This window comes from Lichenostomus cassidix, chromosome 8, assembly GCF_008360975.1.
Source record: "Lichenostomus cassidix isolate B80296 chromosome 8, HeHo_3.0, whole genome shotgun sequence".
In the NCBI taxonomy this organism is placed as follows: domain Eukaryota; kingdom Metazoa; phylum Chordata; class Aves; order Passeriformes; family Meliphagidae; genus Lichenostomus; species Lichenostomus cassidix.
This window is the reverse complement of record NC_139489.1, coordinates 11799558-11822780: the sequence shown is the minus strand read 5'-3', so window position 1 is coordinate 11822780 and position 23223 is coordinate 11799558. Positions and strand designations below refer to the sequence as shown.

The window sequence follows — 23223 nt, the reverse complement described above, 5'->3', positions numbered from 1 at the left end:
CAATCTTATGAAAAAGGCTGTATCATATGGCATAATCAGCACTGACTGTGCCACATACATAGAGCAGCAGTGTGTTTTGAAAATATTTTAAATATTTAATCTGAAAACATCTGATTTAGTAAGCAAAGACTTCAGTGTACCAGTGAAAGCAGTTCGTGAATAGACTTATTGTATTCCAGTTCTTTTAAGGAATAAGTCCTATAGCCATGCATGAGCAAAATTTCCACTAAATTTAGTTTGCAGGCAGGAGTTTATTCAGGAAATGCCCGCCACACCTGGGTGTTCACACGCAGAGCTACATATGACTGAGGCAAACACATATTTCTTGCTGCTTTTTAAGTACTGCAGACTATTCTGTCCTGGTTTTGTCATTATACTAAGAGCAGACCTGAAAATAATTTAGGCTAATCACCTAAAAGGCCAAATTGTCCACTGTGAGTCTGTGTGTGTGTGTGACATTGTGTTCACGTGAAGCTAAATGGAAAGCACAGATTTGAATTTACTGAAGCAACTGAAGAGGCTCTTTTCCCTATATCCACACCTAACAGAGTATTAATACTGTGTAAAAATAATAAGGAATAAAGGATGGGGGCAATCAAATTGCTTACCAGCTACCTTAATTCAACCTTTTTGGCATTTGGAAGATAAATCAATTTAATCACTTGGCTACAACAATGTTTCTCATGAACTGTGTCACAGTACTGCAGATTCCCTGCCTCATTCACAAGCCTTGCTTCTGTTTTCTCTTTTCAGCCTCTACATGGATTTCAAAGATAACCTTGATCTAGGTTAGAGCTGCTGTGCAACTCATAACAGAATTTCTAACAGGCTGGATGGGTTCTTAACTGCTATTATAAAAATAGCTCATTCTTTTCTGCTCTTGATTTATATATACTCTCAGATTCTGGGATTCTGTCCCCTCTCTAGAAATATCTTCTCTACATCTGAAATGAGAATTTTGTCTAGAAACATGCAGGTGGAAATTTTTGGAGTGATTATATGGGAATAAAATGTGAATCTTCTGCATTACACTAGTAAATCTTTAGCACTCAGTTGTTTGCAGAAAGTGAGCAAGGGCTGGTCACGAATGCTGTGAAAATGGAGTTTGCTTTTAACTTCAAATGAATATTCATGAATAATTTCCTCCGCTATTTGCTCACCACTCATATTTAATGATATGGGAAATGGAATGAATAACAAGGTGCTGAAATTTGCTGACAATACACAATTATTGAAGTTAATATAAACCAAGGAGCAAAGTAAGGAATTTCAGGAGGAGCTAATAAAACCTGAGTGACTGACTAACAAGATACCAGAAGAAGTTCACTGCAGAGAGGCACAAGATAATGAACAGTGTAAGAAATAATTTAAAATACTTGTGCGTATTGATGGGGTGTGAATTAGCTCTAACCTTTGGGTTAGGATGGATGCAATATCCAGCAGCCATGAGGAAGGAAAAGTGCTGCAAGCCAGGGGGGAAGGTAAGTCCAGATCAGAAATATCTCTTCAGTCCTACTGCAGCCATTTGTAACCTTAATGTAAGATAGAAATAGTCACCTCTAGACTGTATGAAGGAGTCCAAGCTGGGGAAAAAATAATCACTAGATTTACTTATTTATAATTAATTTCTCTTTTTGGGGATGAAATTGCATCAATGTAAGCTGAAAGGCAACTCTGAAAGGACACAGTCCAACAACTCCAGATGAAGTGGCAGGCACACATGGAAAGAGGTCTGAAGGATGCAAGTTAAATTTGGAAGCTTACTTTCAAAGTCAAGAGAGCATCAAGAACACCAGCGTCATACAAAATATGCAACTCTGCGAGGGGCACATTTTGAGTTTCTTCAAGACATGCCACAATCCAGTGTCTACATGAGAGAACAGACAGAAAGGTCTAGCAATGAGTTATTAGGCTTATATTAAGATGCTAAGAATATCAGCATACTTCAGGTTTTAATTTTGAACTGTTTCAACAGGACTTGCCAGCATTCAGCCATCAGCACCCCAAATTCAGAGAAACATGGCCCTGGACATGAGTGAGGCAGAACACAGCTCTAAGTCACTGGCCCAAACAAAAAGCTGAACTTTTCTGTAGCTGCTAGGAACTCTCTGCTGTGCAATGCTGGGGTCCAGAGAAAGCCCTTTCTGGAGACAGTCTGCATGGAGAACATGCTTTACCAAGTGATGGGGATGATAGAAAAGCAATTGGATAGCAGCAGGGTTGCCTGAGGACCTGTCCCTCCTGTTCCTGCTCTCTGTCAAAGCATTAGCCATGCTGTCATGGAATGGAGAGATTTCACTTACACTCTGCGTGCTGCAGCCAACTTTTCTCCAAGCATTACAACTTCCCAGCAAATTCCCATGTTCCTGAAACCTTCAAGGAAGGAGATGATATCACAGAGGAGGAATATTACAGAATAATTGTTTTATTGGCCCATACACCACAGAGTACTTTCTGTCTAGGAAGGAATAATGCAAAAATTCAGTGATTATATGATCATTGTTTTGTGATGCAGATGTTTGGGTTTGACTTAAAGCACTCTTGGCAGTTCATACAATGAACTTTTCACTCTCAGTCCTAAATGATCATTCATTATTTTCCTCTTCTGAATATTATTTTGTTTCCTGTCATAGTCCTCAAGCATTTTTCCTTCTGCAAGAGTTCTCAGATAGGAAATGCACAAATTCTTGAGGAGTCACTGGGAGAAAGGATGAAGGGATGCAGCTGGAGTAAGGTGGTAAGGAAGGAAAGGGGACAGGGGGAAGAGGGCTCTGGCCTTAGCAGGACTGTGAGGAGTGAGGCAGAGCATGACAGCAGCAGAGAGACAGAAAAGTTATGAGCTGTTATCCAGGACATGTGTAACTGTGAGGGGCTGAGAGGATGGAAAAGAGCATCTACTTTTCCAGCATTGTGTATATCTTGTTCTGACCACAGTCCTGTCCATCCCTGTGGCCACATCTAGCTGGTCACACCTCCTCCTCTGCTTCTTTTGTCTTGCATTTCTGCAAGATACAATCCCATGGCACATCAGGTTTCCTGGGAAGTGCAGGACCAAATCCCAATGGCCTCACCTAGGTTCTAGTCATTCTTCAATAGACATGGAAGTTAACTGGTAAGGACCCAAATCCATATCATAATTTAACCATTTTTCAGAGTGTTACCTGTGGAGAAAAAGTTGAAGATGGCTTTTGTGGCATAATGGTCTGCTGGGAGATTGACTGTAGTGTTTACAGGGAACACCTGGACAGGTCAGGACAGTGACTGCCAATCTGGAACTCTGTGGTAGGCAAACAAGAAGTGTCAGAACTCTTCTCCCATGTGAAAAACACAAAGATGTAATTGTGAGACTGTAGGACCCAGTCTGGTGGTCTGCTGGTTCAAATGTTAGCCCTGCACTGTGAGAGACCTTCTCTTTTGGTGCTCTGGTACAAAATGAGTGCATTAAAAGCAACTGCTAGTCTGGCATTTCATTGGTGTAATTATTCATGGAGTTCACTCTATTCCTCCTGCAGAGATGTGACTATTGTTACAATTTCACTGTAGCATGACCAGGAGAGCACAAACAGACATGGGAACTGAATTACTTTATCCCTTTTAGCTGTGGGGATCTTTGTACTCAATCTGTACATCTCTGCTGTATTATAGCAGATGCGGAAACAGAGCCCAATTTCAGGGCAGTTAATCTGGCTTTCAGAAACATTGCATTCACTTTAAATTCCCTTATTTCATGACTCCATCCAAGGTAAAACAAAGAGAATAAAGGAACTGGCTCTGAGCACTGAAATGTGCCATTTCCTTCGGATGGACATAGCTACGCAGATTTAGGAGGATGTGTGCATGCATATGTTTATGTGAGTTTGTGTGTTTATTGCTTCAGAATTGCCTAGAGTTACATCATCCCAAGAGATCTATTCAGCCCTATATGCTCAGATGGAATATGATGTTTGCACATAAAATGATAAAGATTTGTAAAGCACTCAGACAGGAAGGTGAGGTGAGACAGTTATAAAACAGATGCTGACACTACTTTGAGCTAGAGTCATCCGAGATAGGCTGCCCTAGGATTGACTGGTCTGCGTTTGAAAAATACTTTCCATGGATTTTTTCTATTTGAAAATAATTTTAACCAATAATGGAAATTCATTATTTTGATCTGACATTTAAGTATGTTTTCAATTGTATCCAGATTTCAGTGACTAGAAGACAAAACCCTATAATTGTTCTAGTGACTAGGATAGATGAAACATTTCTGAAGTATTATAAAGACCATCTAAATTCTTGAAGTGATAGGACTTGATTTGAAACCAATAAATAAATTTGATATAAAAAAACACACCAAGCATCAGAGAAAAGGTTTCATCCAATGCATTTGTGCATCCTCCATCTGTTTTATATCATATTTTCCTTTTGGCAGAAAACTTGGTGACCCAAGAGAATGGTCATTTGTCAAAAAAAAAGCAAAGACTGAAAGGAAATATCATGATCATAATTTTATTATTGGCATTAAATATTTACTATCCAATTCAGTAACTGATACATGTATGTGCTTATGTGATAAATGTGTGTATGCACACACCTTTGACAGTTCTGCATGTACAGGGTGAATTACACTGGAGCACACTGTGATGGGTTAGATACTGGCATTTGAGGGGGCTGAAAATACACAGAACTCAACACCAAGGAGGCTGAAGGTGTATAAACCCTAACCATTCAGGATCTCTCAAATCTGATAGCCCCTCTCACCATCTCCTTTAAGGATGATCCTTCCTGGTCTGAAAGTGGGGTCTGCAACCTATTGCAAACTGCAAATTTGGTGAGATTCTTTCTTATATATTCAGCTAGCAGTCTAAATTTGATCACACAAAACAAATGATATCTTTAATACAGTAGATTATTCTTCTGCTCATTAAAAAAAAAACCCACACCTAATACTAGCTCTCTTCAGTTTTTGCTCCTTTCTTGGCACTACAGACAGTTTCTGGAATGAAAGCAGTTGCTCTGTATTTATCTATATTTATTTTTTGAAAGCCATCTAGGACTGAGCTCCAGGAAGCCATCAGCTGTGGGTGTTAGTTTCATAGTATTGTCTGCACAATCAACATCCTAATTACCTTTAAAACCACTATGAATAAATACATATTTTCATGATGCAAAGTTTGGAAAATATCCAGTACTTTATAAGAGCAGGCTGATGTCTTCCTATCAGTTCACCAGCAAAAAAAAACCAACTTGAGAATTCTACAGTCACATATAAGATATTGTAATCACAGCGATCAGTAATTAGAAATGTGTGGTTTGAAGTCAAGCATGTTAACCTGTGTATATTCATTTACTTATGCCTTCCTAACTCAGTCTTGCAAAGATAAATGAGCCCATTTATAAAATGAGCAACACATTTAAGTACAGAACTGGGGCTTTGCTCTCCATGTATAAGAATGGAAAGACTGGCTTATGAAATATTTCCACAAACCATTTATTTTTAATGTTTCTTAATGATGGATTCTGCATTACTGACATTCCACATCCTTGTACCCATTCTATTTATTTAGCCATATTCTCCAGTCTCACATTTGTGCATGTCCCTCCCTCCTGCCTATAAAGACAAGCACCCATCAATACTTCAGTTTTGTGACACATCAATATTTTTTTTCTCAGCATTTTTTTAAATTTTTGACAGCACAAATTTGAAAGTGCCTGCTTTTTCATGTGTTCACCTGCTCGTCTCCACTTGTTTAACTCCTATCCCTGTATGCCAATAGATATTATCAGTAAATCCTCCTGGTTTAATCTCCAAAATGTCTCAGAAATCTCTACTTTCCTCTTCATTCGCCCCATAAAATCTTTGTCAAGTCCATCCTTCTCCACATCCATTCCTATTGCGACCTTGCTGTCTTCAGCCTCTAAATGACACTCACATTAGCCAGTTTTTAAAGTAGTGTAATGCAAAAGTAATCCACTGCTCCCAGTATTGAGATCTCATTAAGATATTCCTAAATCCCTCTTCTTCACTGTCTCCCTATTGCCTTCTAAATCTGATCGAAGCTCCTTTTATCACCCAGAGTTGCTCTTGACCTAGCCTACCTGCTTCTGTCCTTGCTCTGTTCTTCCACATCTTTCTTCTTTCTGTGCTCCCTCCTCACCCATTGCCAGTCACAGAGCAAGCCATTTGCCAGTTCGACCTGTGCTCTGCCTTCGATGGCAGCCACAGCACCTGGGAGTGCAGGAAGTGCTTCAACAGCACTATTCCTGATGGAAATAGTCATGATGGGGTTGGTGTAGTCTGGTTTATAAGGCTGAATCTCCGACTAGTGAAAAGGTGTTATCACGTGCTTTTCTAGCAAAAAGAAAAGGAGGCATCTGTCTTCCACTAGTAAGATTATGGGGTTTTTCTGAGTCATCCACAATTTCTCCTGTTTCCTTATGCCTTGAATCAGAAAAGGAATTTAAGTTTTTACTATAAACTTGTTATCACTGGGGTAGTGAAATTGTTCTCCAACCAGTCTATCCGGACACCCAGAAAGTTGATGTCTAGATAAAATTGAAATGTACAACTCTGACTTTTAAATAATGTGTTTCCAGCACTTAAGAACTGAATCTTAGGCTGTAACTTCCTGCTCTCTTCTCTTGCTTGTTGTTAAAATCTTTTAGCTTGATTTTGGGGAGTAAAAAGACCCAGAGCAATAATATATATTTTCTGCATGATAGGTTTTCAGGCCTTATTTGTCCACTGAAGTTTGGCAGCCAGATCTGTAAGTTAGTACAGACCAGCTGATATAGTACATGCCTGCACAAGGGACAGGACATGCAGATCAAAGCTGTCCTCAGGTCATCTGATTTTCTGATCCTCTGTGTCTCCATGCATTAGATTACAGGAAAACTTAACAAAACAAACTAATTCCTAGTCCCTTCCTCTCTCACCCTTTAAGTCCTCTCCCCATCATGAAGTCGAATAGGAGGAAAAAAGTCTTCCTACACCTGGACTCTTTGTTTATTATTTTGCAGTTCATCAGAAATTAACATCGGTTCCTGGGGCTTCCTCTCTCTTTGCAAAGGTGCTCCAGAAGTACTTTGTGCCAGCCAGACACCTATGTGCTATTTCTACATGCCTCACACCTCCCTGGCCTGAGTAGAGTTTAACCCACTGAACTTCAGCCAGTAGCGATCATGAAGCTGGAAAATGGTGCTGAGCAAATAGTTCCTAAAAAAGTTTAGAAAAAAATGTTGCCACATCCACACATAATTCCCAAGGGCAGACTGACACTCCCCTGTCAGGTATCTACTAAAATCCCAGCCTCAAAACTTTCTAGTCAGGCATGATATGTTTTGTCATAGTGACAGTCCACAACCAAGAAGCTGGGAAATGACTGTAGGCACATTGTCCATGGCAGAATTAGAGCAAACACTGCCATATCAATTCATGATATAAGTACATACTGGAGTCTCATCAGGGTGCTATAACGAGAATAGAACTGCTCTCACATTAAACACAAAGACATGCCAAATGCTATATTGAATTTGTCCTATTACACAGCCCATGAACTCATAGAAATTTGGTCTCCTTCAGTTCCTGAGTTTCCTGCCTTTTTCCTCTCTGCCTATGTCTTTGTTTTCCTCACAAAGTGGAGTTCAGTGATTTCCTGTACCTCCCTTACATCCCATTACCCTTAAAGCAATATTGCTTGGCTGCAGCAAAGCTCCATCTCAAAGCTGAAGAAAGCAGTAAGAACAACAGCAGTCAGCCAAGACTGATTCCAAACAAAGAGTCTCAGGGCTCACATATACTCATGTCACCAGGAAAAGGTGGAAGGAAGTGTGTAGAGCTCGTAAACACTGAGCAAGTTTCTGTTCTCCTCCACCTCTTCCTCGCCCTCCCTCCTCTGCCCCACCTGCTCCATTCTGCTGCTGCTCCTGAGCTGCCAGCAGGCTGCAGCCACCCCTTCCAGCCTCCCCCTGCCCCAGCCACTGTCCCAAACTGCTCCATGCTCCTCTAACCTCCTCACCCGGGAACCCTCTCTGATATCCTCTGCAAGACACAGGCTCCCTTTTACTTTCTCATTGCTTTCCTACTTGCCAGAAGACGTCCTCAGCCCCTCCTGACTCTTCCTGCCTGTGAGCCTTGGGAGCTTTTGGAAGAGCGAAGCTTGGGACAAAGAGCAGTGTCAGGGCTGTGCCTGCACCAGGACATCGCTTTCCTGATAGGCACATGAGCGCATTTCGCACATGGTCATATATTTTAAAGCAGGGAGGTTTTTTCTGTGACACAGGGGCTCTGCACCAGGCTCTGCACAGCAACAGCGTCACCAATGAAACTGCTGCCATTCCTAGGTAGGTGAAATCTCTGTCCCTGGGGAGGGTGTGGCAGGTGAGAAGGGAGTGGGGTCTGGCAAGGAGAAATTAATATGTTGGGGATGATTGAAAGCTGCTGGATGCACAGGATTGAAAGTCCCTGTGGCTGTGATCAGTGCTGCCCCGGGATTTGGTAATTGCATGGTTAGTATCATCCCAAAACCAAACCTCAAAACGTCTGTCTTTGTCTCACTGTGGCTTCTGTACTGAAAAAAAAACCAAAAAAAACAGAAACACTGTGGGTTTCTGTGGGTTTGTTTTGGGGGTTTTTCCATCTCTCTCTCCATCTGCTTGGGAAATTTTTAGATTTCACATGCTGAAAACAGTAAAATGACAATGGAATCCCATGGGTTTCTGTTTTAATCTGTGGTAGATGGCCTCTCAGAAACATAGGGGGAAAGATTAAATTTGTTGATATCTAAGTTGATTTAGGTTATATACAATTGTTTAAAAATTGTGTGTAATCTTTAGTCTTTTGAATTTTTCACAAACTCTTAATTTGTCCAAGAAAACAACATTTCAGTGAGATTTCATGAGGCAACAAAACTGTAACACCAGGCTAGCAAATATCTAGAATAACATTTAGATAGGGAAAAGCAGAACTGGAGAAGAAGGCAGCATCCAGAAAGATCTTTGTGTTCTGCAGCTTTCACTACGTCCTGCTAAGAATTTATAAACTATGAAGTAAAAAACGTACTTTCCTTTCTGAGCTAAATGTCTCATATCAAACCTGTTACACAGTGTGTGTGATTGATAACGCAGTGACCTGTTAGTTTTCTCAAAAGAAGAGATTCCTTTTTTTTTTCCTTTGGAAACAGAATATGCATTCATACAACGGGAAGGTAGTAATGGTATTTTAAGTCATTAAATTTAAATAATTTGCTACACTATAAATAGCTTTTAAACCATGCCATCATAATGCTGTAAATATGTGACATATCATCTTAATCCCCCTAGATCATTCCTATGTGTTAGCTACAGAAGTATGGAAGTGCTTATAAAAATAAAAATCTGATCAGGGGAACCTTCTTTGGTATTTTTCCCTTGGAGGTGTAGGGCAGTTTGAGGATTAGGCTCAATATATATTTCAGAGTGCAAATAAATGGCTGTGACTTACTGGAAACTACTAGAGAGCTTTGAAAGCCATCCAAACGTTTCCCCCAGATCACTGAGTAACTTCTATGCTGTTTACCAATTTTATAGTGGTTGAGAGCACACTCAAGCTCTTTATCTATGGTGTCCACTGTTTTACCAAAGAATCCCCTGGAGCTACTGGCCCTTGCCCTGTGCTACAGCATAGCTGAGTCTGTGATGATAAGTTTACTGGAATACACCCATTTTGTGGAAACCTTTGGCCCAGATCTTGTTTTAGAGCTCAGAATAAAGTTTTTGGATAATGAAACAAGTCTGATTTTCCTTTTTCCAGTTCTAATTTCCAGCCTGCTGGACTACAGCTGCACTTCTCCAAGCTGCAACGTGACATGCCACAAAGATGCCAGGTGTGAAATTCGGGGTGGGACAACAGGCTGCTATTGCTCCCAAGGATTCACAGGAAATGGCATAACCATCTGTAAAGGTAAACAGATCTTACCTAGATGGTTTGTTCTTATATGCTCGTTTGAAAAACTTACTCAAGAGCCCACTAGCTCAAGGATTGAACTTAATGCCACCACGGTGTCATACACTAACATGCTTTCAAAGCCAAAAATTTTAACATTTCCGGAGAAATTGTACAAATTACTCTCAGCCTGCTGTTTTAATACAGCATGCCATGCACCTCAGTTGAGTATGACCTGTTTTCTAGCTTTCCTTTTCCATGAGAGCTGCTAATGCATCTTTGCTGATTTACCTTCATCAATTTCCCTTGTGACTCAGGATTTCTGAAGTTGGGGCTGATGTGGTGGCTGCTGTACAGCCCTCAGCTCCCTGCCCCACACACAGCTCTTGGCCACTCTTCCCAGCATCTGACCTCAATCAAATAACAGCTCCTGGGCTGCTCTAGAAAACCAAGGAGGTGTGTGTGTGCCACAGAGACCTGCCAGTGTTGATTTTTCTACTACAGCTTCTTGCAAGAGAAATATGCCAGAAATCCCATTTGAGGGATCTGCTCTTAGATTACTCTTTCCTCCACCCAAAGAAAAAGATATTTTTTCTGCCTTCATTTTTGAGTTGTCTTTCGCTATGAATAGCTCCAGTACTTAATTTCACTGTTAGGCACGGCCATGTCCAGTGGCAGACAGGCTGAAATTCATATGAATCTTGTCAGTTTTCAGTACTCTGAGAAGTGGTTATGAGTAGTAACCATCTACCAGGTCAGTTTTTGTGTTTCAAGCATCTTGGGAAATTTAGGAGTTACTGCTTAGTAGAAACATTTTGGTTTGGTATGAGTGCAGGAGTGCAGCCCACAAGTATTTTGGATTTTTATAGCTCTTTTGCCATGCTGTGCTTGTATGTTTGTTTAGGAAAAATTAAAATGCAAAGGCATTTTTTCTAAGAGAGGTGTCTACCCTTTTATAAGGTGGGAATAATCAAAGAGAAATATAAATGGCTAAAATAATAAAAACCCACAAAATCATAGAATATTTTCGATTGGAAGAGACTTCTGGAGGTTATCTGGTTATAAGGCTGAACTTAGAACAGGCAGCCGGGGGCCTTGGCCAGCTGAGTTTTAAGTATCTCCAAGCACAAAACCTTCACCAATCTGAGGCCTTGTTCTGACCATCATAATTGTGAAAACGTGTTTTCTGAGTTCTGGTTGAGGTTTCTCTGGTTGCAGCTTGTAGCTTTTGCCTCCCATGTGCACATAGTGCATTTCTAATAATAGTTTAGCTTCATCTCCTCCAGAAGCCCTCATGATCTCCCATTAGATAGGGTAGGCAGCAATATTTTTTTGCCCTTCCAAAATCTGAACAAACATTTTTCTCTTAGTGTCTTCTTTGCATCAAGTGCAATGTAATGTCTAAATATATTTCTTGCATTTAATGCTAACCTTGCCCTGATAGGTTAATCATTATTTGTCTATCAAGCTAGTCAAGTAAGAAGAAATGGCCTCCACAACACTGGTTTTGTACTTGAAGTAGTTCAAATTTAGTACCATGAAAAAGCCAGCTGATTTGACAGTTAAGTGCACATCATGTTTGCACAGTCAAAGGCCTACACTTGTGAATAATACAGAGAAAGAGGAAAACCAAGTCAATTTTAGCAATACTGCCTGGAACAAATCAAACTAACACTTACTTACCTAGCATTGCCTGGTACCCACTACATTGTCCATATTTGCCTGGAAAGTTGGGATTATGAGCCACCAATTAAATTTGCAGTAAATATACGTGTTGTTCTCACTGACATGACTGATGTTCTTAAATCCATCTGTTATATATGTACCCATTATAATGTTATTAAATCCATTTGTGCAAGGACAGATTTATTTTACCTTCCATGTTCTTTTTTCTCAGAGTATATTTTTCTTAATTCCTCTTTTACCTGCAATTTCTTAGGCAAACCTACATCCAAAATTCATAAAAACATCTATTGGGTACTTAAAGAAATCTCAGTGCAGTGAAATAAACATTCACAAATCTTGTTAATCCATTAATTGTTTATTAGGAATTATACTCAGTGTTTCAAAACCCAGTCTTTAAATTTAAATTTCAATTTCCTGTGCCAGTCCAGGCAAACAAGATACTAGCTGTAGATGTGGTGCTTTGCAGTTCAGTGGCAATGGTTTGAAGCAAGCCTCATGTCAGGAGACCAACATTTTTTGTGGTGAAATACCTCAACAGCCACCAAAGTCACTTACCCTCCAGCAAAGCAGCAAAGCTTATATTGGAACTATGTGGCTGTTGGCCCTGAAAGAGAGATGATGTTTCTCTAGGGCAGCATGCTACTCAGTGCATTATTAATATTGTGCAGTAGTCCTCTAATAGCATAAAAAAGTAACCTGAATTTTAATTGGGTAGGCTCTGTAAAGGATTAGAAATATAGGCTACACCCTATCATAAATAGTTTAAAGCTGTGAAAACGTAAAGCAAAGCCTCAGTTGTTTAATGATGTATGAGATCTTGCTGTTCTGTGTGGCGAAAGCAGCAGGTGTATCTGCTGTTCTAGAGATAGCTCCCCATTTTTATTCAGTTAATAATCTTAGGCTTTTACAGTGATAGTGCAGTCACCTTCAAAGGAGATCATCAATTATGTGCTAATACAGGCATTTTCTAAAGAGGCTATATAGTATATTTTCTTTACATATTTGCCCTTTTAGTTATTTAGGTAGGTTGTGACAGTCATAATTACTGTCAAAAACATTAGTAATTTTGCATAATGTAGAACCAACCTCTTCATTGTGCTTTTAGACAATTAAACCTGGACAGTCATTGTTTTGAGACTATTCTGAAACAAGCAATTCAAGTTCTTTCTTCTTATAAACATGTTGAACAGAAAATGTTAGTTTTCAGGTTAGTCCTCTAAAGCTTTTATAGCTGACAAACTCTTCATTTTTATTTATAGGTACATTCTTACAGTTTTTGAAAGGTTTATATTTGTTTCTTTACTTTCTCTTTCTTGTAACACCTCTTAAATACTTGTAAAAGTTACTTCTTTGCTAGCCCTGTCTTTTCAATGTGACACACTTGGACATTTTCCCTTGAGTTTTCTGTGCTGCAAAAGGCAATAATGCCCTCTTACATTTATTTCCTAGCACCATTATTGATGAATCATGAATCACTGATGTCAACATACCTTAGGAATGGGGTTTGTTAGTTTTGAGTTTGCTCCCTTTGCCAGCTGGCTAAGTGACTGCAGAGAGCTCAAGATTATTGGATTTTCTGTGTATAGATAAAGACACATAGATATGAATTTAATTTCCTGGTGTCAAAGTCATGGCTTTTAAAATAATTATCCTTTTACAATCTTTCCCACAAGATTTCAACCACTTTAAATTAGGTCATGTTTTGTACTTTCTGAAGGCATACTTTGGGCACTCTAACAAAAAGCTAATCCCCTTCATAATCTCATTGTCTTCAGCAAGAATATGTGCAGGAATGCACATAGTCAGGAGAATAACTGATTGTGGTATCTGGCCTCTTTTATATATTGGAATTATAACCAACATAGCAATAAATTCCCTCTGTACAGTATCTTCCAGAAAACCATAAATGAGTCACCTTGTCAAGTTTTACACCTCTGAGGTACAAAATACTATCCCAGTCTTCTTACTTTTTCTTTTGTATTTATATTCCTTGCTTTATGTAGTATTAGATGAGGGAGAATGACCTCTGATAGTATATCTATTTGCTTTTTAGGACTGTTCTTCAGCAGATGTGTATTCTGCATGTAATGCATGAGGCTTTAGCTTCACAATATCATACACCTAATTGAAGTAACATGGGCTAAAGCTCTTGGCATAAAATATACCCAGAAACGACTGATTTATAGACAAGTTAACTTCCTTTCATGCAAAAATGCTATGGATTTTTTACAGATAAATAGAATATAGTTGCCACATTTGTAAATTTATTTCTTTATATAAAAAGAGTCAGACATATAAATTAGGTGTTGTTCATAATCCCAGCTTTCTTCCAAAAGAAAATTAAAGGAAGCAAACAAAATTTCAGATCCTTTAGAAAAGATAGGGGTGGAAGTAAAACTTCATAGAAGCCAATATTTTATTTTTAAAACAAAGGGGAAAATGAGTTGGCATCAGCGATGCTTTCCTAAGCAGCTCTGCTGTTTCGATGCTGGCTGCTTCTTGATTGCTGACTGCCAATTTGCTGCTTTGCTGGCACACTGCAGGAAATTAAAGTAAACAGTGTGATCACAGTGTTTACTTTAACTTTGTAAAATACGGAAGGAAAATGAAGCAGTGCTGTTTGTTCCAGGAGGGTAGGCAGGCAAGCAGGAAAAGCCTGAACACAATATCCCTCCCAGATATCCCTACACAATATTCCCTTGTAAATGTCACTTGCAAATTATACTGCGAGATTAATCAGTCTTACTTGTAAAATAGTTACAGCTCTTCCAGAAATATTGAGCAGGGACTTAGGCTGTCAGGGAAACTTTCTATCAGAGCAAGGCAGTAACTGTTTCTGAAGTGCAGTGTAGGAGGATTTACCATTTTACAGAGGTAAAAAAATACATCAGTGCAAAGTGGTATTTTGTATCAAAATACAGAATCCTTGTTAGAACACAGGGCAATTTGTATAAATCCAGCTGAATCAAATTGAAAGTGTGCTCAATATCTGAACACAAACATATTTTCTTGTTTCATTGAGGGTCAAACAACAAACTCTGGCTTTTGCCAGCTATAAAAAGGAGTTTTCCTGTGAGACCTCAGTTCCTTGTTCTAACATGATGTTGCTGAGTCCCACCTTTGACTTTTATTGCGGTCACTGAATCTGTTTTGATTCACTGGTGTAACTGTTGCCATTCTGCAGTACCAAATTCGTGTATGGTTTTGAGGGAATTTTTGCTTTCAAATTAAAATGACCCTGTAAAGCCACCATGTATAATAATTTTATTCTATCTAGAAGTGTTCATCAATAGAAAATTATTTAATTCAAATGTTGGTTGACAAAAGGAGAATTTAGTTGGGTTTTGTGTTGGGGTTTTTTGGGCTTTTTTTTTTTTTTTATTACCAGCAGGCATATATCAGTGGATGTCACTTCTGTGTTTACCAAATAGTCTGAAATCACTGATATGGAAGATCCAATCCACACACTTCCTAAATTCATTTCACTGCTATCAGTTACCACAAGCTATAAAAAGGCAAATTGCAGCTGCTCTAACATAGCACAGCAGGAGAAAGATATGCCTTAGCCAAACGCTAATAACAGGGTTCAGCTCAGTGTGTGACAGCTTGGAAAACTCAGGATGTGCTATGCAGGGGGCCAAAGAAGACCACTAATTCCCAGCCCTTTTGACATGCTCCTCCATAGCCTCTGGGCTCATCTCACTCTCCCTTGCCTTTTTCCCTTTCCCCTTCTCATCCAGTATCTCCCAATCTCTGCAGTTTTTCCTCTATATCCTGCTGGAGCTTTTAAATGGTTCCAGGGTGGAACATGGTAAAAACAGAGTGTGGGCTGTGTGAAAAGGCAGAAGACACCTTTGAATTCAGAATTCCTGCTGCAGGTTTAGGTGTCGGGCTTTTTGGTGATCCCAAGATTTGTTAGGAGGCACCATCCTGTTCGTTGCATATTTAGGTATTATATTTAACTAAGCCCATGGCTTTAGGGTTCCTCTCCAGGAGACAGAAAGTTTTCTTCCCTTATGTCCTCTTTGGTCATAATTTGGCTGCATGGTTTTTTACTTTTCTTGAAGCACAGAGATTGACTGCTGAGCTGTGAGATGTTACCCAGCTGAGGTATCTTGATTTCATATTCCAAATTAAACCTGTAGGCAGATCATGGAATTGAAAAGTCTGGGCAAATTAACTGTGAGGATTTGATTTCATGGTGCATGACATTCCACTTGCCTAGGAAAGTGTTGGTGTTAACGTTAACATAGCAGGTTCCTGGCCATTTGGGGACCTACGGCTTTATGTATGGCTTTTGCCTTTTCATGTGCAAGATGTCACACTTTCCTGTGAATTTGGGAAGGGCTCGATGGCTGTGATGTCTGTAGGCTGCTGGGGACTAACCAGCTGTTGTATGGTTGCCTTCCAGCCACAAAGGATGGAGTTACGTTTATGTTCCTGAAAACAGCCATACCCTTGGCTAACAGTATTAGTCAAAACAGCTTCTGTAGCCTTGAATTTACTTTTTATAGCTACTATTGAAATTATATTTTATTGAATTTTTTTAGCGTAGGTCAGGAATTTGAAAGCGGAGCATGTGCAACAGTGCCTGGTGGTGCATGAGAACATGAGTGTGGATGAAAGCAGTGCAGGATGTCTGCAGTACAATACAGCCCTGCTGAACAAAGCACAGTGGAGGCTGTCTCACTCAATTGTCTTACCTCTCTAAATGGCTGAGTCCATTAAATTTTGACTCAAAGCGTTTTATGCCATCCTCACTCATATGAAAAAAATCCCTCCCAGTTTCCCTCTCAAATGAGAGAGAGAGGATCTTCAGAGGGTTAGCTTTTCTTCCTACTGTGAGAAAACACAGTTCACCTGGGCCAAAGATACAGCCCACAATAACCATTTGTAAGATTTACCCTAACTTTAAGAAGCCTCAGGCAAAGTCCATTTTAGGGACTTTTTAGATAGACTCATTACATTCATAGATTGGAGCCAAAAAAAAAGACCACTCTATCTTCTTCATGTGCTTTGTTTATATTTTCATGAAATGGCACTTTGAGCATGACTAAAATACAGTAATGCATTTTTGAAAGGACCAGAAAGAAACAAAACTTCCTCTTGTTATATCGTTAATCATATCCAGACTCTCTTTTAAATTAGTCCTGTTTGCATCTAAAAAGAGTTTTTAAAATGTGTGTAGATGATGTGGTAGAAAAGAGTTATTTGTCTCTCTCAAAAATTTACCCAAACTTTTAGGCTGATTATCTGCACTTGGATGCTTTCTTACTTGTTTAATTCAAAATGTGTTTTAACCCTTGCCAAATAATGCTAATTTCCTTTCTTGAGAAAATACTCCTTTCATCCTGCTTTATGGTACTAAGAATCAATATGTTACATGTTTAGAGGACGTGGGAAAATTCATTTAAGGAGCTTTAAACTTATTATTTCAGAGCCTGCTTACTCTGTGTTTACCAGAGATATGATTCCCTTCCTGTGTCTCTAACATCTGAAGTGGTCCCAGAGGTCCAACACTAACAATATGTTTTTCTCACTTGCTGGTTTGAAGTAAAAGGATGCAAAGTGTTTCCTGTACATGTATACTCATACATGTATATTAAATGCACACAACCATGTACAGAGGGACCTGGTAGGTCCATAGGCATGTGAATAAAAAGCAGAGTTTTCTGGGTAAAAAAAAAAGTAAAGCAATCTCAAAATTGTCAGTTTTACACATTCTGTGGTTCTATAGTTGAAATTAGCATTTGTTAAGGAAAGACCAGGATATGTTGGAAAGAAATTGCTTCCATACATTCCATTTCTTTGAGACTTCCCAGCCTAGACTCACGGTAGAGGCTGCTGCAACCATCAGACTCTGCAGCTGCCTTCAGGGCTATGAAGTCAGTATCACCCACGGAACAAGGGAAGTATCACCAGGAAATAAGACATGATGTTATTTCTGCAGAGCTACGCTGATTTACATATAATACCCCACTAATCTCATATACACGTTTTACTTTTGTCTCTGTAACTCTATATTGAACTCATAGAGTTCAACTGCAGAAGTGTTCTCTTTGGAATCTTTTATTTTTCTTGCCTTTTTTCAATTGTTATTTTTTATTTTCCTCTGCCAGAATAAACTGGCCAGGAGTAGTGAAGTTGTATGTAACCACATTTGAAATGTGTAATTTATCTAGGATGATATGCTGGTGCACAATTTTTCTGTGTATGACTGTGAAAAATTGCCGACTGAGCTGTTGGCAGACAGAATATCAAACCCAGCTCAGCCCTGTATGTATGAAAGAGTTTAAGAAGGTAATTGACACTTTGGGCCTCTATTTGCCAAAGAAAGAGATAATGACATTCTCCAAGAAGATTAGAATCTAACCAAACATTGTGCTCTAAATATAGAGCACAAAGCCAGGTGATGTTTGTGAAAATGCTGCTTGGCTGCTAGAGAAGGAGGGGGCTGAAGGACTGCAATTCTGCACTGTATATTTTTTAGGTACACAGATTTAATTTAGAGATTATGGCTTGAAAATGAAATTTACAGTATGTGTGTTTTTCGGCGATAAGAAATTGATTTTGTGACCTTAGTACACACTAATTGAAATATCTGGCACTGTGTTTTGCTGAGGTTAAAGGAAGCCATATATGCCTGGAACTGCATTCTTCTTTCACCTTGAACTGCGCAGTTAATCACAGCCCCAATCACGGCAGGAAGGAAGCTGCTGTTTCGCTGGGGTACAAGGAAGCTGAATAATCTCTGCTCATTGTCTAAGGGATAGCTTGTTGTGTCATTACTTCTGGCTGGGTTTCGGAGATTCAAAACTACTTTAAAATGGAGAATTCTGGTGGAATTAAGACTCAGGGAGCACTGGAGGCTCAGCAGCTGTGGTGCCACAGCCAGAGCAGACACTGCTGGGGTGCAGGGGGTTCTCCTTCACCTACCCACCACAAATGTGGCTGCTCCTTCAGGGCTCAGACAGCTCTGTCCTGTGCTCTTTGCTGCTGTGCCAGGGCAGGAAACTCCATAAAGGTCCTCTGGCTGTGCTCTGCCGCGCGCTGTTCCAGTGGCATGGAATGTTCTTCCCCTGGACTGTTCCTTGTGTATCCTCCTGCTCAAAAGGCCATTTGCAGAACTAAGAAACAGCACCTATGTCCCAAGGGACTCCCCTGGTGGGGTTGTGATTTAATATGTCTCCTTAATTTAACTGGGTTTCTGTCTTAGCTTGGGCATGTGCAACTGTGACAGTCTGAGGTTGTCTGTAGACTTGTGTGGCAGAGTGTCCTGTTATTCTGCTTATTACTTAATGTTACACATTTGTTAGGTTGGCACAGGATCTTGTTTTTCAAAAAGGAAAATGAAACCTCCTGAAAAGCCTTGACAATAAATGGTTATTTGTTCAAAACAGCCAAGTCTAATCTTTGTTTATGTTACTAGGCTTCGTGTAATGGTGTAGCAATAAAGAAAAATAGCTCTTCAGGATATGCGCTGGCTTTTATGTTTTATTTGTAATGAAAGCTATGCACATAGGCAGCAATCTACATAAGTTACAGTGAGGGAGAACATAAGCTTGGATGGTGACTTGCATGTTTATATATTTAGTTTTTATTTGTGGCAAAGTGTCTGAATCTCAATTTTAAAAGATGTGAAATTAGTCTGAGGTATTGCAGTTTTCATTCCCAGAATTTTACCAGTGCAAGACTAAGAGAAAAGGTGAATTCATCCTACACTAGGAGACCACTGCTTCTCTCCTACTCCAGCTGTACAATTGAGCTCTGGGTGCATTCCCACAACCATTGTCCTGTCGTCTCATGTTCAGTCCCCAGCTGGGACAGAGTACAGTGATTTTCACTGCCCTCCTAATGTTACAGTGGGTTTTGGGTATCCCCAAAGTTCAAAAGAGCTGAGGGCAACATAGCCTTGGCTCACAGTTTGCATCAGGAGTGTCATGGGGAGCACGGAGATATTGCAGCAGTAGTCTGTGCATCACATGGCAGTCTTCATCACTGATCCCTGTAACATCAGAGGCCCTAAAGAAACACCAGAGAAACTTCAGGATGTTAGCATGGACTGAAAGAGAAGTTCAGCTAAGCTCTGCAGGCCTAAATGGGAGCTCTGAATTCTGCATTTTTTCCTTGGGATGGAAAAGGAGTAGGTGGAAAATTGTATTACAATCTAGTCTTTGCCTTATGTTTTCTCTTGAATAAATTATATTCATGGGTAGCATTGATCCTGAGGAAGCTCTGCCTTTCCAAAATCAGCCTGTAAGGAGCTCAGAAGGGAGAGGAAGCTGGGGATACTCAGACGAACAGTTTCAAGCCCTTTGTTCTTATCCAAAATGTTCCATTATTTAGAGCTATGATGAAGCATGCATCAATTCATAAATGTGACCCACAGTGCAATATAAAAATATCAATATTTCTCTCCCATTGTGTAAGGGATATATGGTGCATACAGAAAGACTTTCATCTCTTCAGCTACCACAGAGAAAATGGGAAAGGCAAATAGCCTTCAAAAGTGACTTGAAAGCAGAGATGTAGAGAAGTTTCTAAAACTTAACACAGCTTTTTATCTGAGTGGATCAAAATAGAAACTGTGCAGGGTGGCAGTTGTAAATGATGCAGAACTACAATTTGGCTTCTTTTTCAGTGTTGTTGTGCAAATCTTGGTACAGTAATTCCACAAAGCTTTCATCATGCTCAGCTCCATGGTTAAAACCTAGGAAACTCTTAGTAAAGCTGTCTTTAGAAAATGAGGTCACGTCAGGGATTCCTCATACAGCATCACTGGTCTCACAGCAGTCAAATATTCAGTCCTAGGTGTGTCAGGACACAGCAGTGGGTTACACAAGAGTTGAGCCCCATTGGTATCATTTTGCCACAAGGTCTGAGGTTTGGGTGGATGTCAAAGGGGAGGCTGGGATAATATTTACACAGCTGTAGACTGTAGAAAAAAAGAACTGTTAACTGAACTTTTTGTATTTCCTCTTGAATAAACAGGTAGTATGCTAATACTACCAAATGCTTCTTGTTTGAGCCGAGGGATGTGCTAAAAAACCTCTGGGCTTTCTTTTCTGTTCTCAAAGAAAGATACTGCAGCTTTTATTAGCTATAAACTGCTCTTGAATTATTACTCAAGTTGTGGCCTTAGACTAATGAACATTCAGAAAACTTTTACCCTGGCAATGGCACATTACCCTCAAGGAATGCCATGCAGACAGCAACATTCCATTTCAATCCTGATATTCAAACCCATAAGGAGTCTGTGCTGCAATATGGACATCTGGCTTTGAGAGCTGCAAGAGAAATCCAAGAGCAGGGCTATTGCTGCTTTCACTGGCAGTGTGGTAAAAATAGAGCTGCTGCCTCTGTTCTTGTAGCAGTGAGCAGTGGCAAGAGCACACACGAGTACAGTCAGGTATTTTATTATAGCCTCCTGCAGAAGGGGTGATGCTGATGACATTCCTCCAACAGGGAGGTAGGGGACTTATGATTGAGTCTTGCCAGCCACAATGGCTGTAGGACACAAAGCCACAGTTAGGGAGGGATTTTCCAAAGAAATATATGTTGAGCACTTTTGAACTGTCTGGCTCTATCTGAGATGCCTAAAGGAGGACTGAGTTGTTTCAAAAGAATACTCCCAGTTGTGGATGCCAAGCAATTGAAAATCTGTCCCTGAAGTGCCTTTTATTTTCCTATCATCTGATGGCATTTGGGGCTTTTGACTGATTTATTTCTTTATCTTTAACTGTAAAGACCTTTTAATTAGAGAGAGGAACTATGTGAATGAGCTGGAGCTGTTGGTGGTAGCAGCTCCTTGCCATTAGAGATTGGGTCATTAAATAAGTAGATAATATCCTCCTTATTGAGAAGATTTAGAAAAATCATAAGGACTGTGCATTATTACAGTGTTTAGCATTCACAAATGGAGTAAAAAACCCATAATGGCAATTTTCATTAGCTGCAATGCATGTGGAGGGCTCTTTTCTTTCTTTGAACAGCCAAACACTAAACAATTCCTAAATCCCTCCTTGTTACTTCTGTTTTCCTCTTGGTGGTTAAAAACCCCATAAAGCAGAAATTGAAGACTTGCTATTAAAATTCTTGCTGACAGTTCCATTCAAAACATCTTTTCAAATAGTGCTATATCACATTGTGATTCATCTGCTATTCTGATACAGTTGCTTTAACAAGTACCTTCCTTCTTGGTTAGGGCCCATCTCTTTTTACTGGAAAATTCTTCCTTTAAACACTTTACTGAAACTCTGCTGTAAACAAGCCTTTCTCTGGTGCGGTACTGTTTGTGTTGCAGCACACATGTGACCCCTAAAAAAGCACAGTGACATGCTTATTGGGCATGAAAAAAGGAGAAAACAGCAAAAGAAAAAAACGTAATATTTTTCCCCTCCTCACCTGTGTTGTACAGGTGCACATGCCCTGTGCAAATAACACAAGTCAGTTTCTGGCTCAGCATCATGTCCCCATAGCCCTGTGTCCCCACAGCCCTGTGTCCCCATAGCCCTGTGTCCCCATAGCCCTGTGTCCCCATAGCCCTGTGTCCCCAGGAGAGCACACTGCCCTGCAGGGCTGGCACCTCCTAGCAGCACTGGGCAGAGGCCCTACCAAGCAGCACAGCTCTACTGCAGCCCCAGCACGCAGCTCCCACCAGCTGAAGGCCAAACCCAGGAACATCCCGGGGATTAAGTGGTCCCCAGTGAAGCAGGGTGAATTTCACTGTTGAAGCTCGAAGTTAGAATTATTTACAGTCACTTTAACAGGACAACAGCTGCTCTTTACCTAGAGATGAGCCAAGAGCACTGAAAGAATTTGGATCTGAATTGCAGATGGATGGATTTCAATTTGATTCAAGTAGCTGGACTGCGTGATTCCGTACTGTAAGCTCTCAAAGTCAGAGCTTGAGAGAAAAATCATTAATTTGGAAGCTGATACCCTGAAAGACTTTTATGAAGCAATATATTTTCATAGCAGACACAGATCAATTTAAAAGTAGTAATCAAGAGCCATGTGCTACGTGTTCATGGACAAAAAATGTAGGGAATCCAGCCAGAGCCAGACACTTAACATTCAGAGCATTCAGACTAGCACTGAAGATATTGCCTCTATGGAAAATAGTAGGGTTCAGAATTAAGGTATTGTGCATTTGTGAGATAATCATAATGCTGTGCAGATATAACGGTGCTGCAGGATTGCTGCCAGAAACTAACTCAACATAACTTCTCTAGGCAAATTTGGGTTTAACTTCTGTAGAAACTTTGGAGGAAGGGAGATTCTCTGCCAATATTCCACAGAAAAGATGTGTTAAATTCTTGAGACAAGACAGAAAATTTTAATGTTAGAGAACCCATTAAAAACAGCTTTTGTCATATTTGAAAGGCATTCTCTAATTCAAAGTAACTACACAAGCTTTCACCAAATAAGATTCAGGCCCAGGGATTTTTTCCTTGCCAGTCCTAAGAATTTTTAGATGTAACATTCCATTAAAAATAAAGCATCCACACACTAGTGTTTTATGTCATGTAAGTAATTGCATTGTACGAAAACAAAATTTATATTTATTTAGGTGGCATTTCAACTAAACTCCTCCTGGAATTTTTTAACTTTGCTCCCTAAGTAGTCTCTTT

The 23223-nt window shown here is 39.8% G+C and overlaps 1 protein-coding gene across 3 annotated transcripts in view; it reads left to right on the top strand.

Moving 5' to 3' along the window:
• Positions 1-1329: 1329 nt before the first annotated feature.
• Positions 1330-23223, top strand: part of ADGRL4 (adhesion G protein-coupled receptor L4) — a 78725-nt gene continuing 56831 nt past the window's right edge. For 2 of the 3 annotated variants that reach the window (XM_085067909.1, XM_085067907.1), the window contains exons 1-2: positions 1330-1481; positions 9773-9922. In XM_085067909.1, the coding sequence (XP_084924035.1) occupies positions 1424-1481; positions 9773-9922 (208 nt within the window). In that variant the 5' untranslated portion in view covers positions 1330-1423. Of the gene's footprint in view, positions 1482-7849; positions 8326-9772; positions 9923-23223 lie in introns of those variants that run through there. The other variant, XM_085067908.1, reaches the window with a different exon arrangement.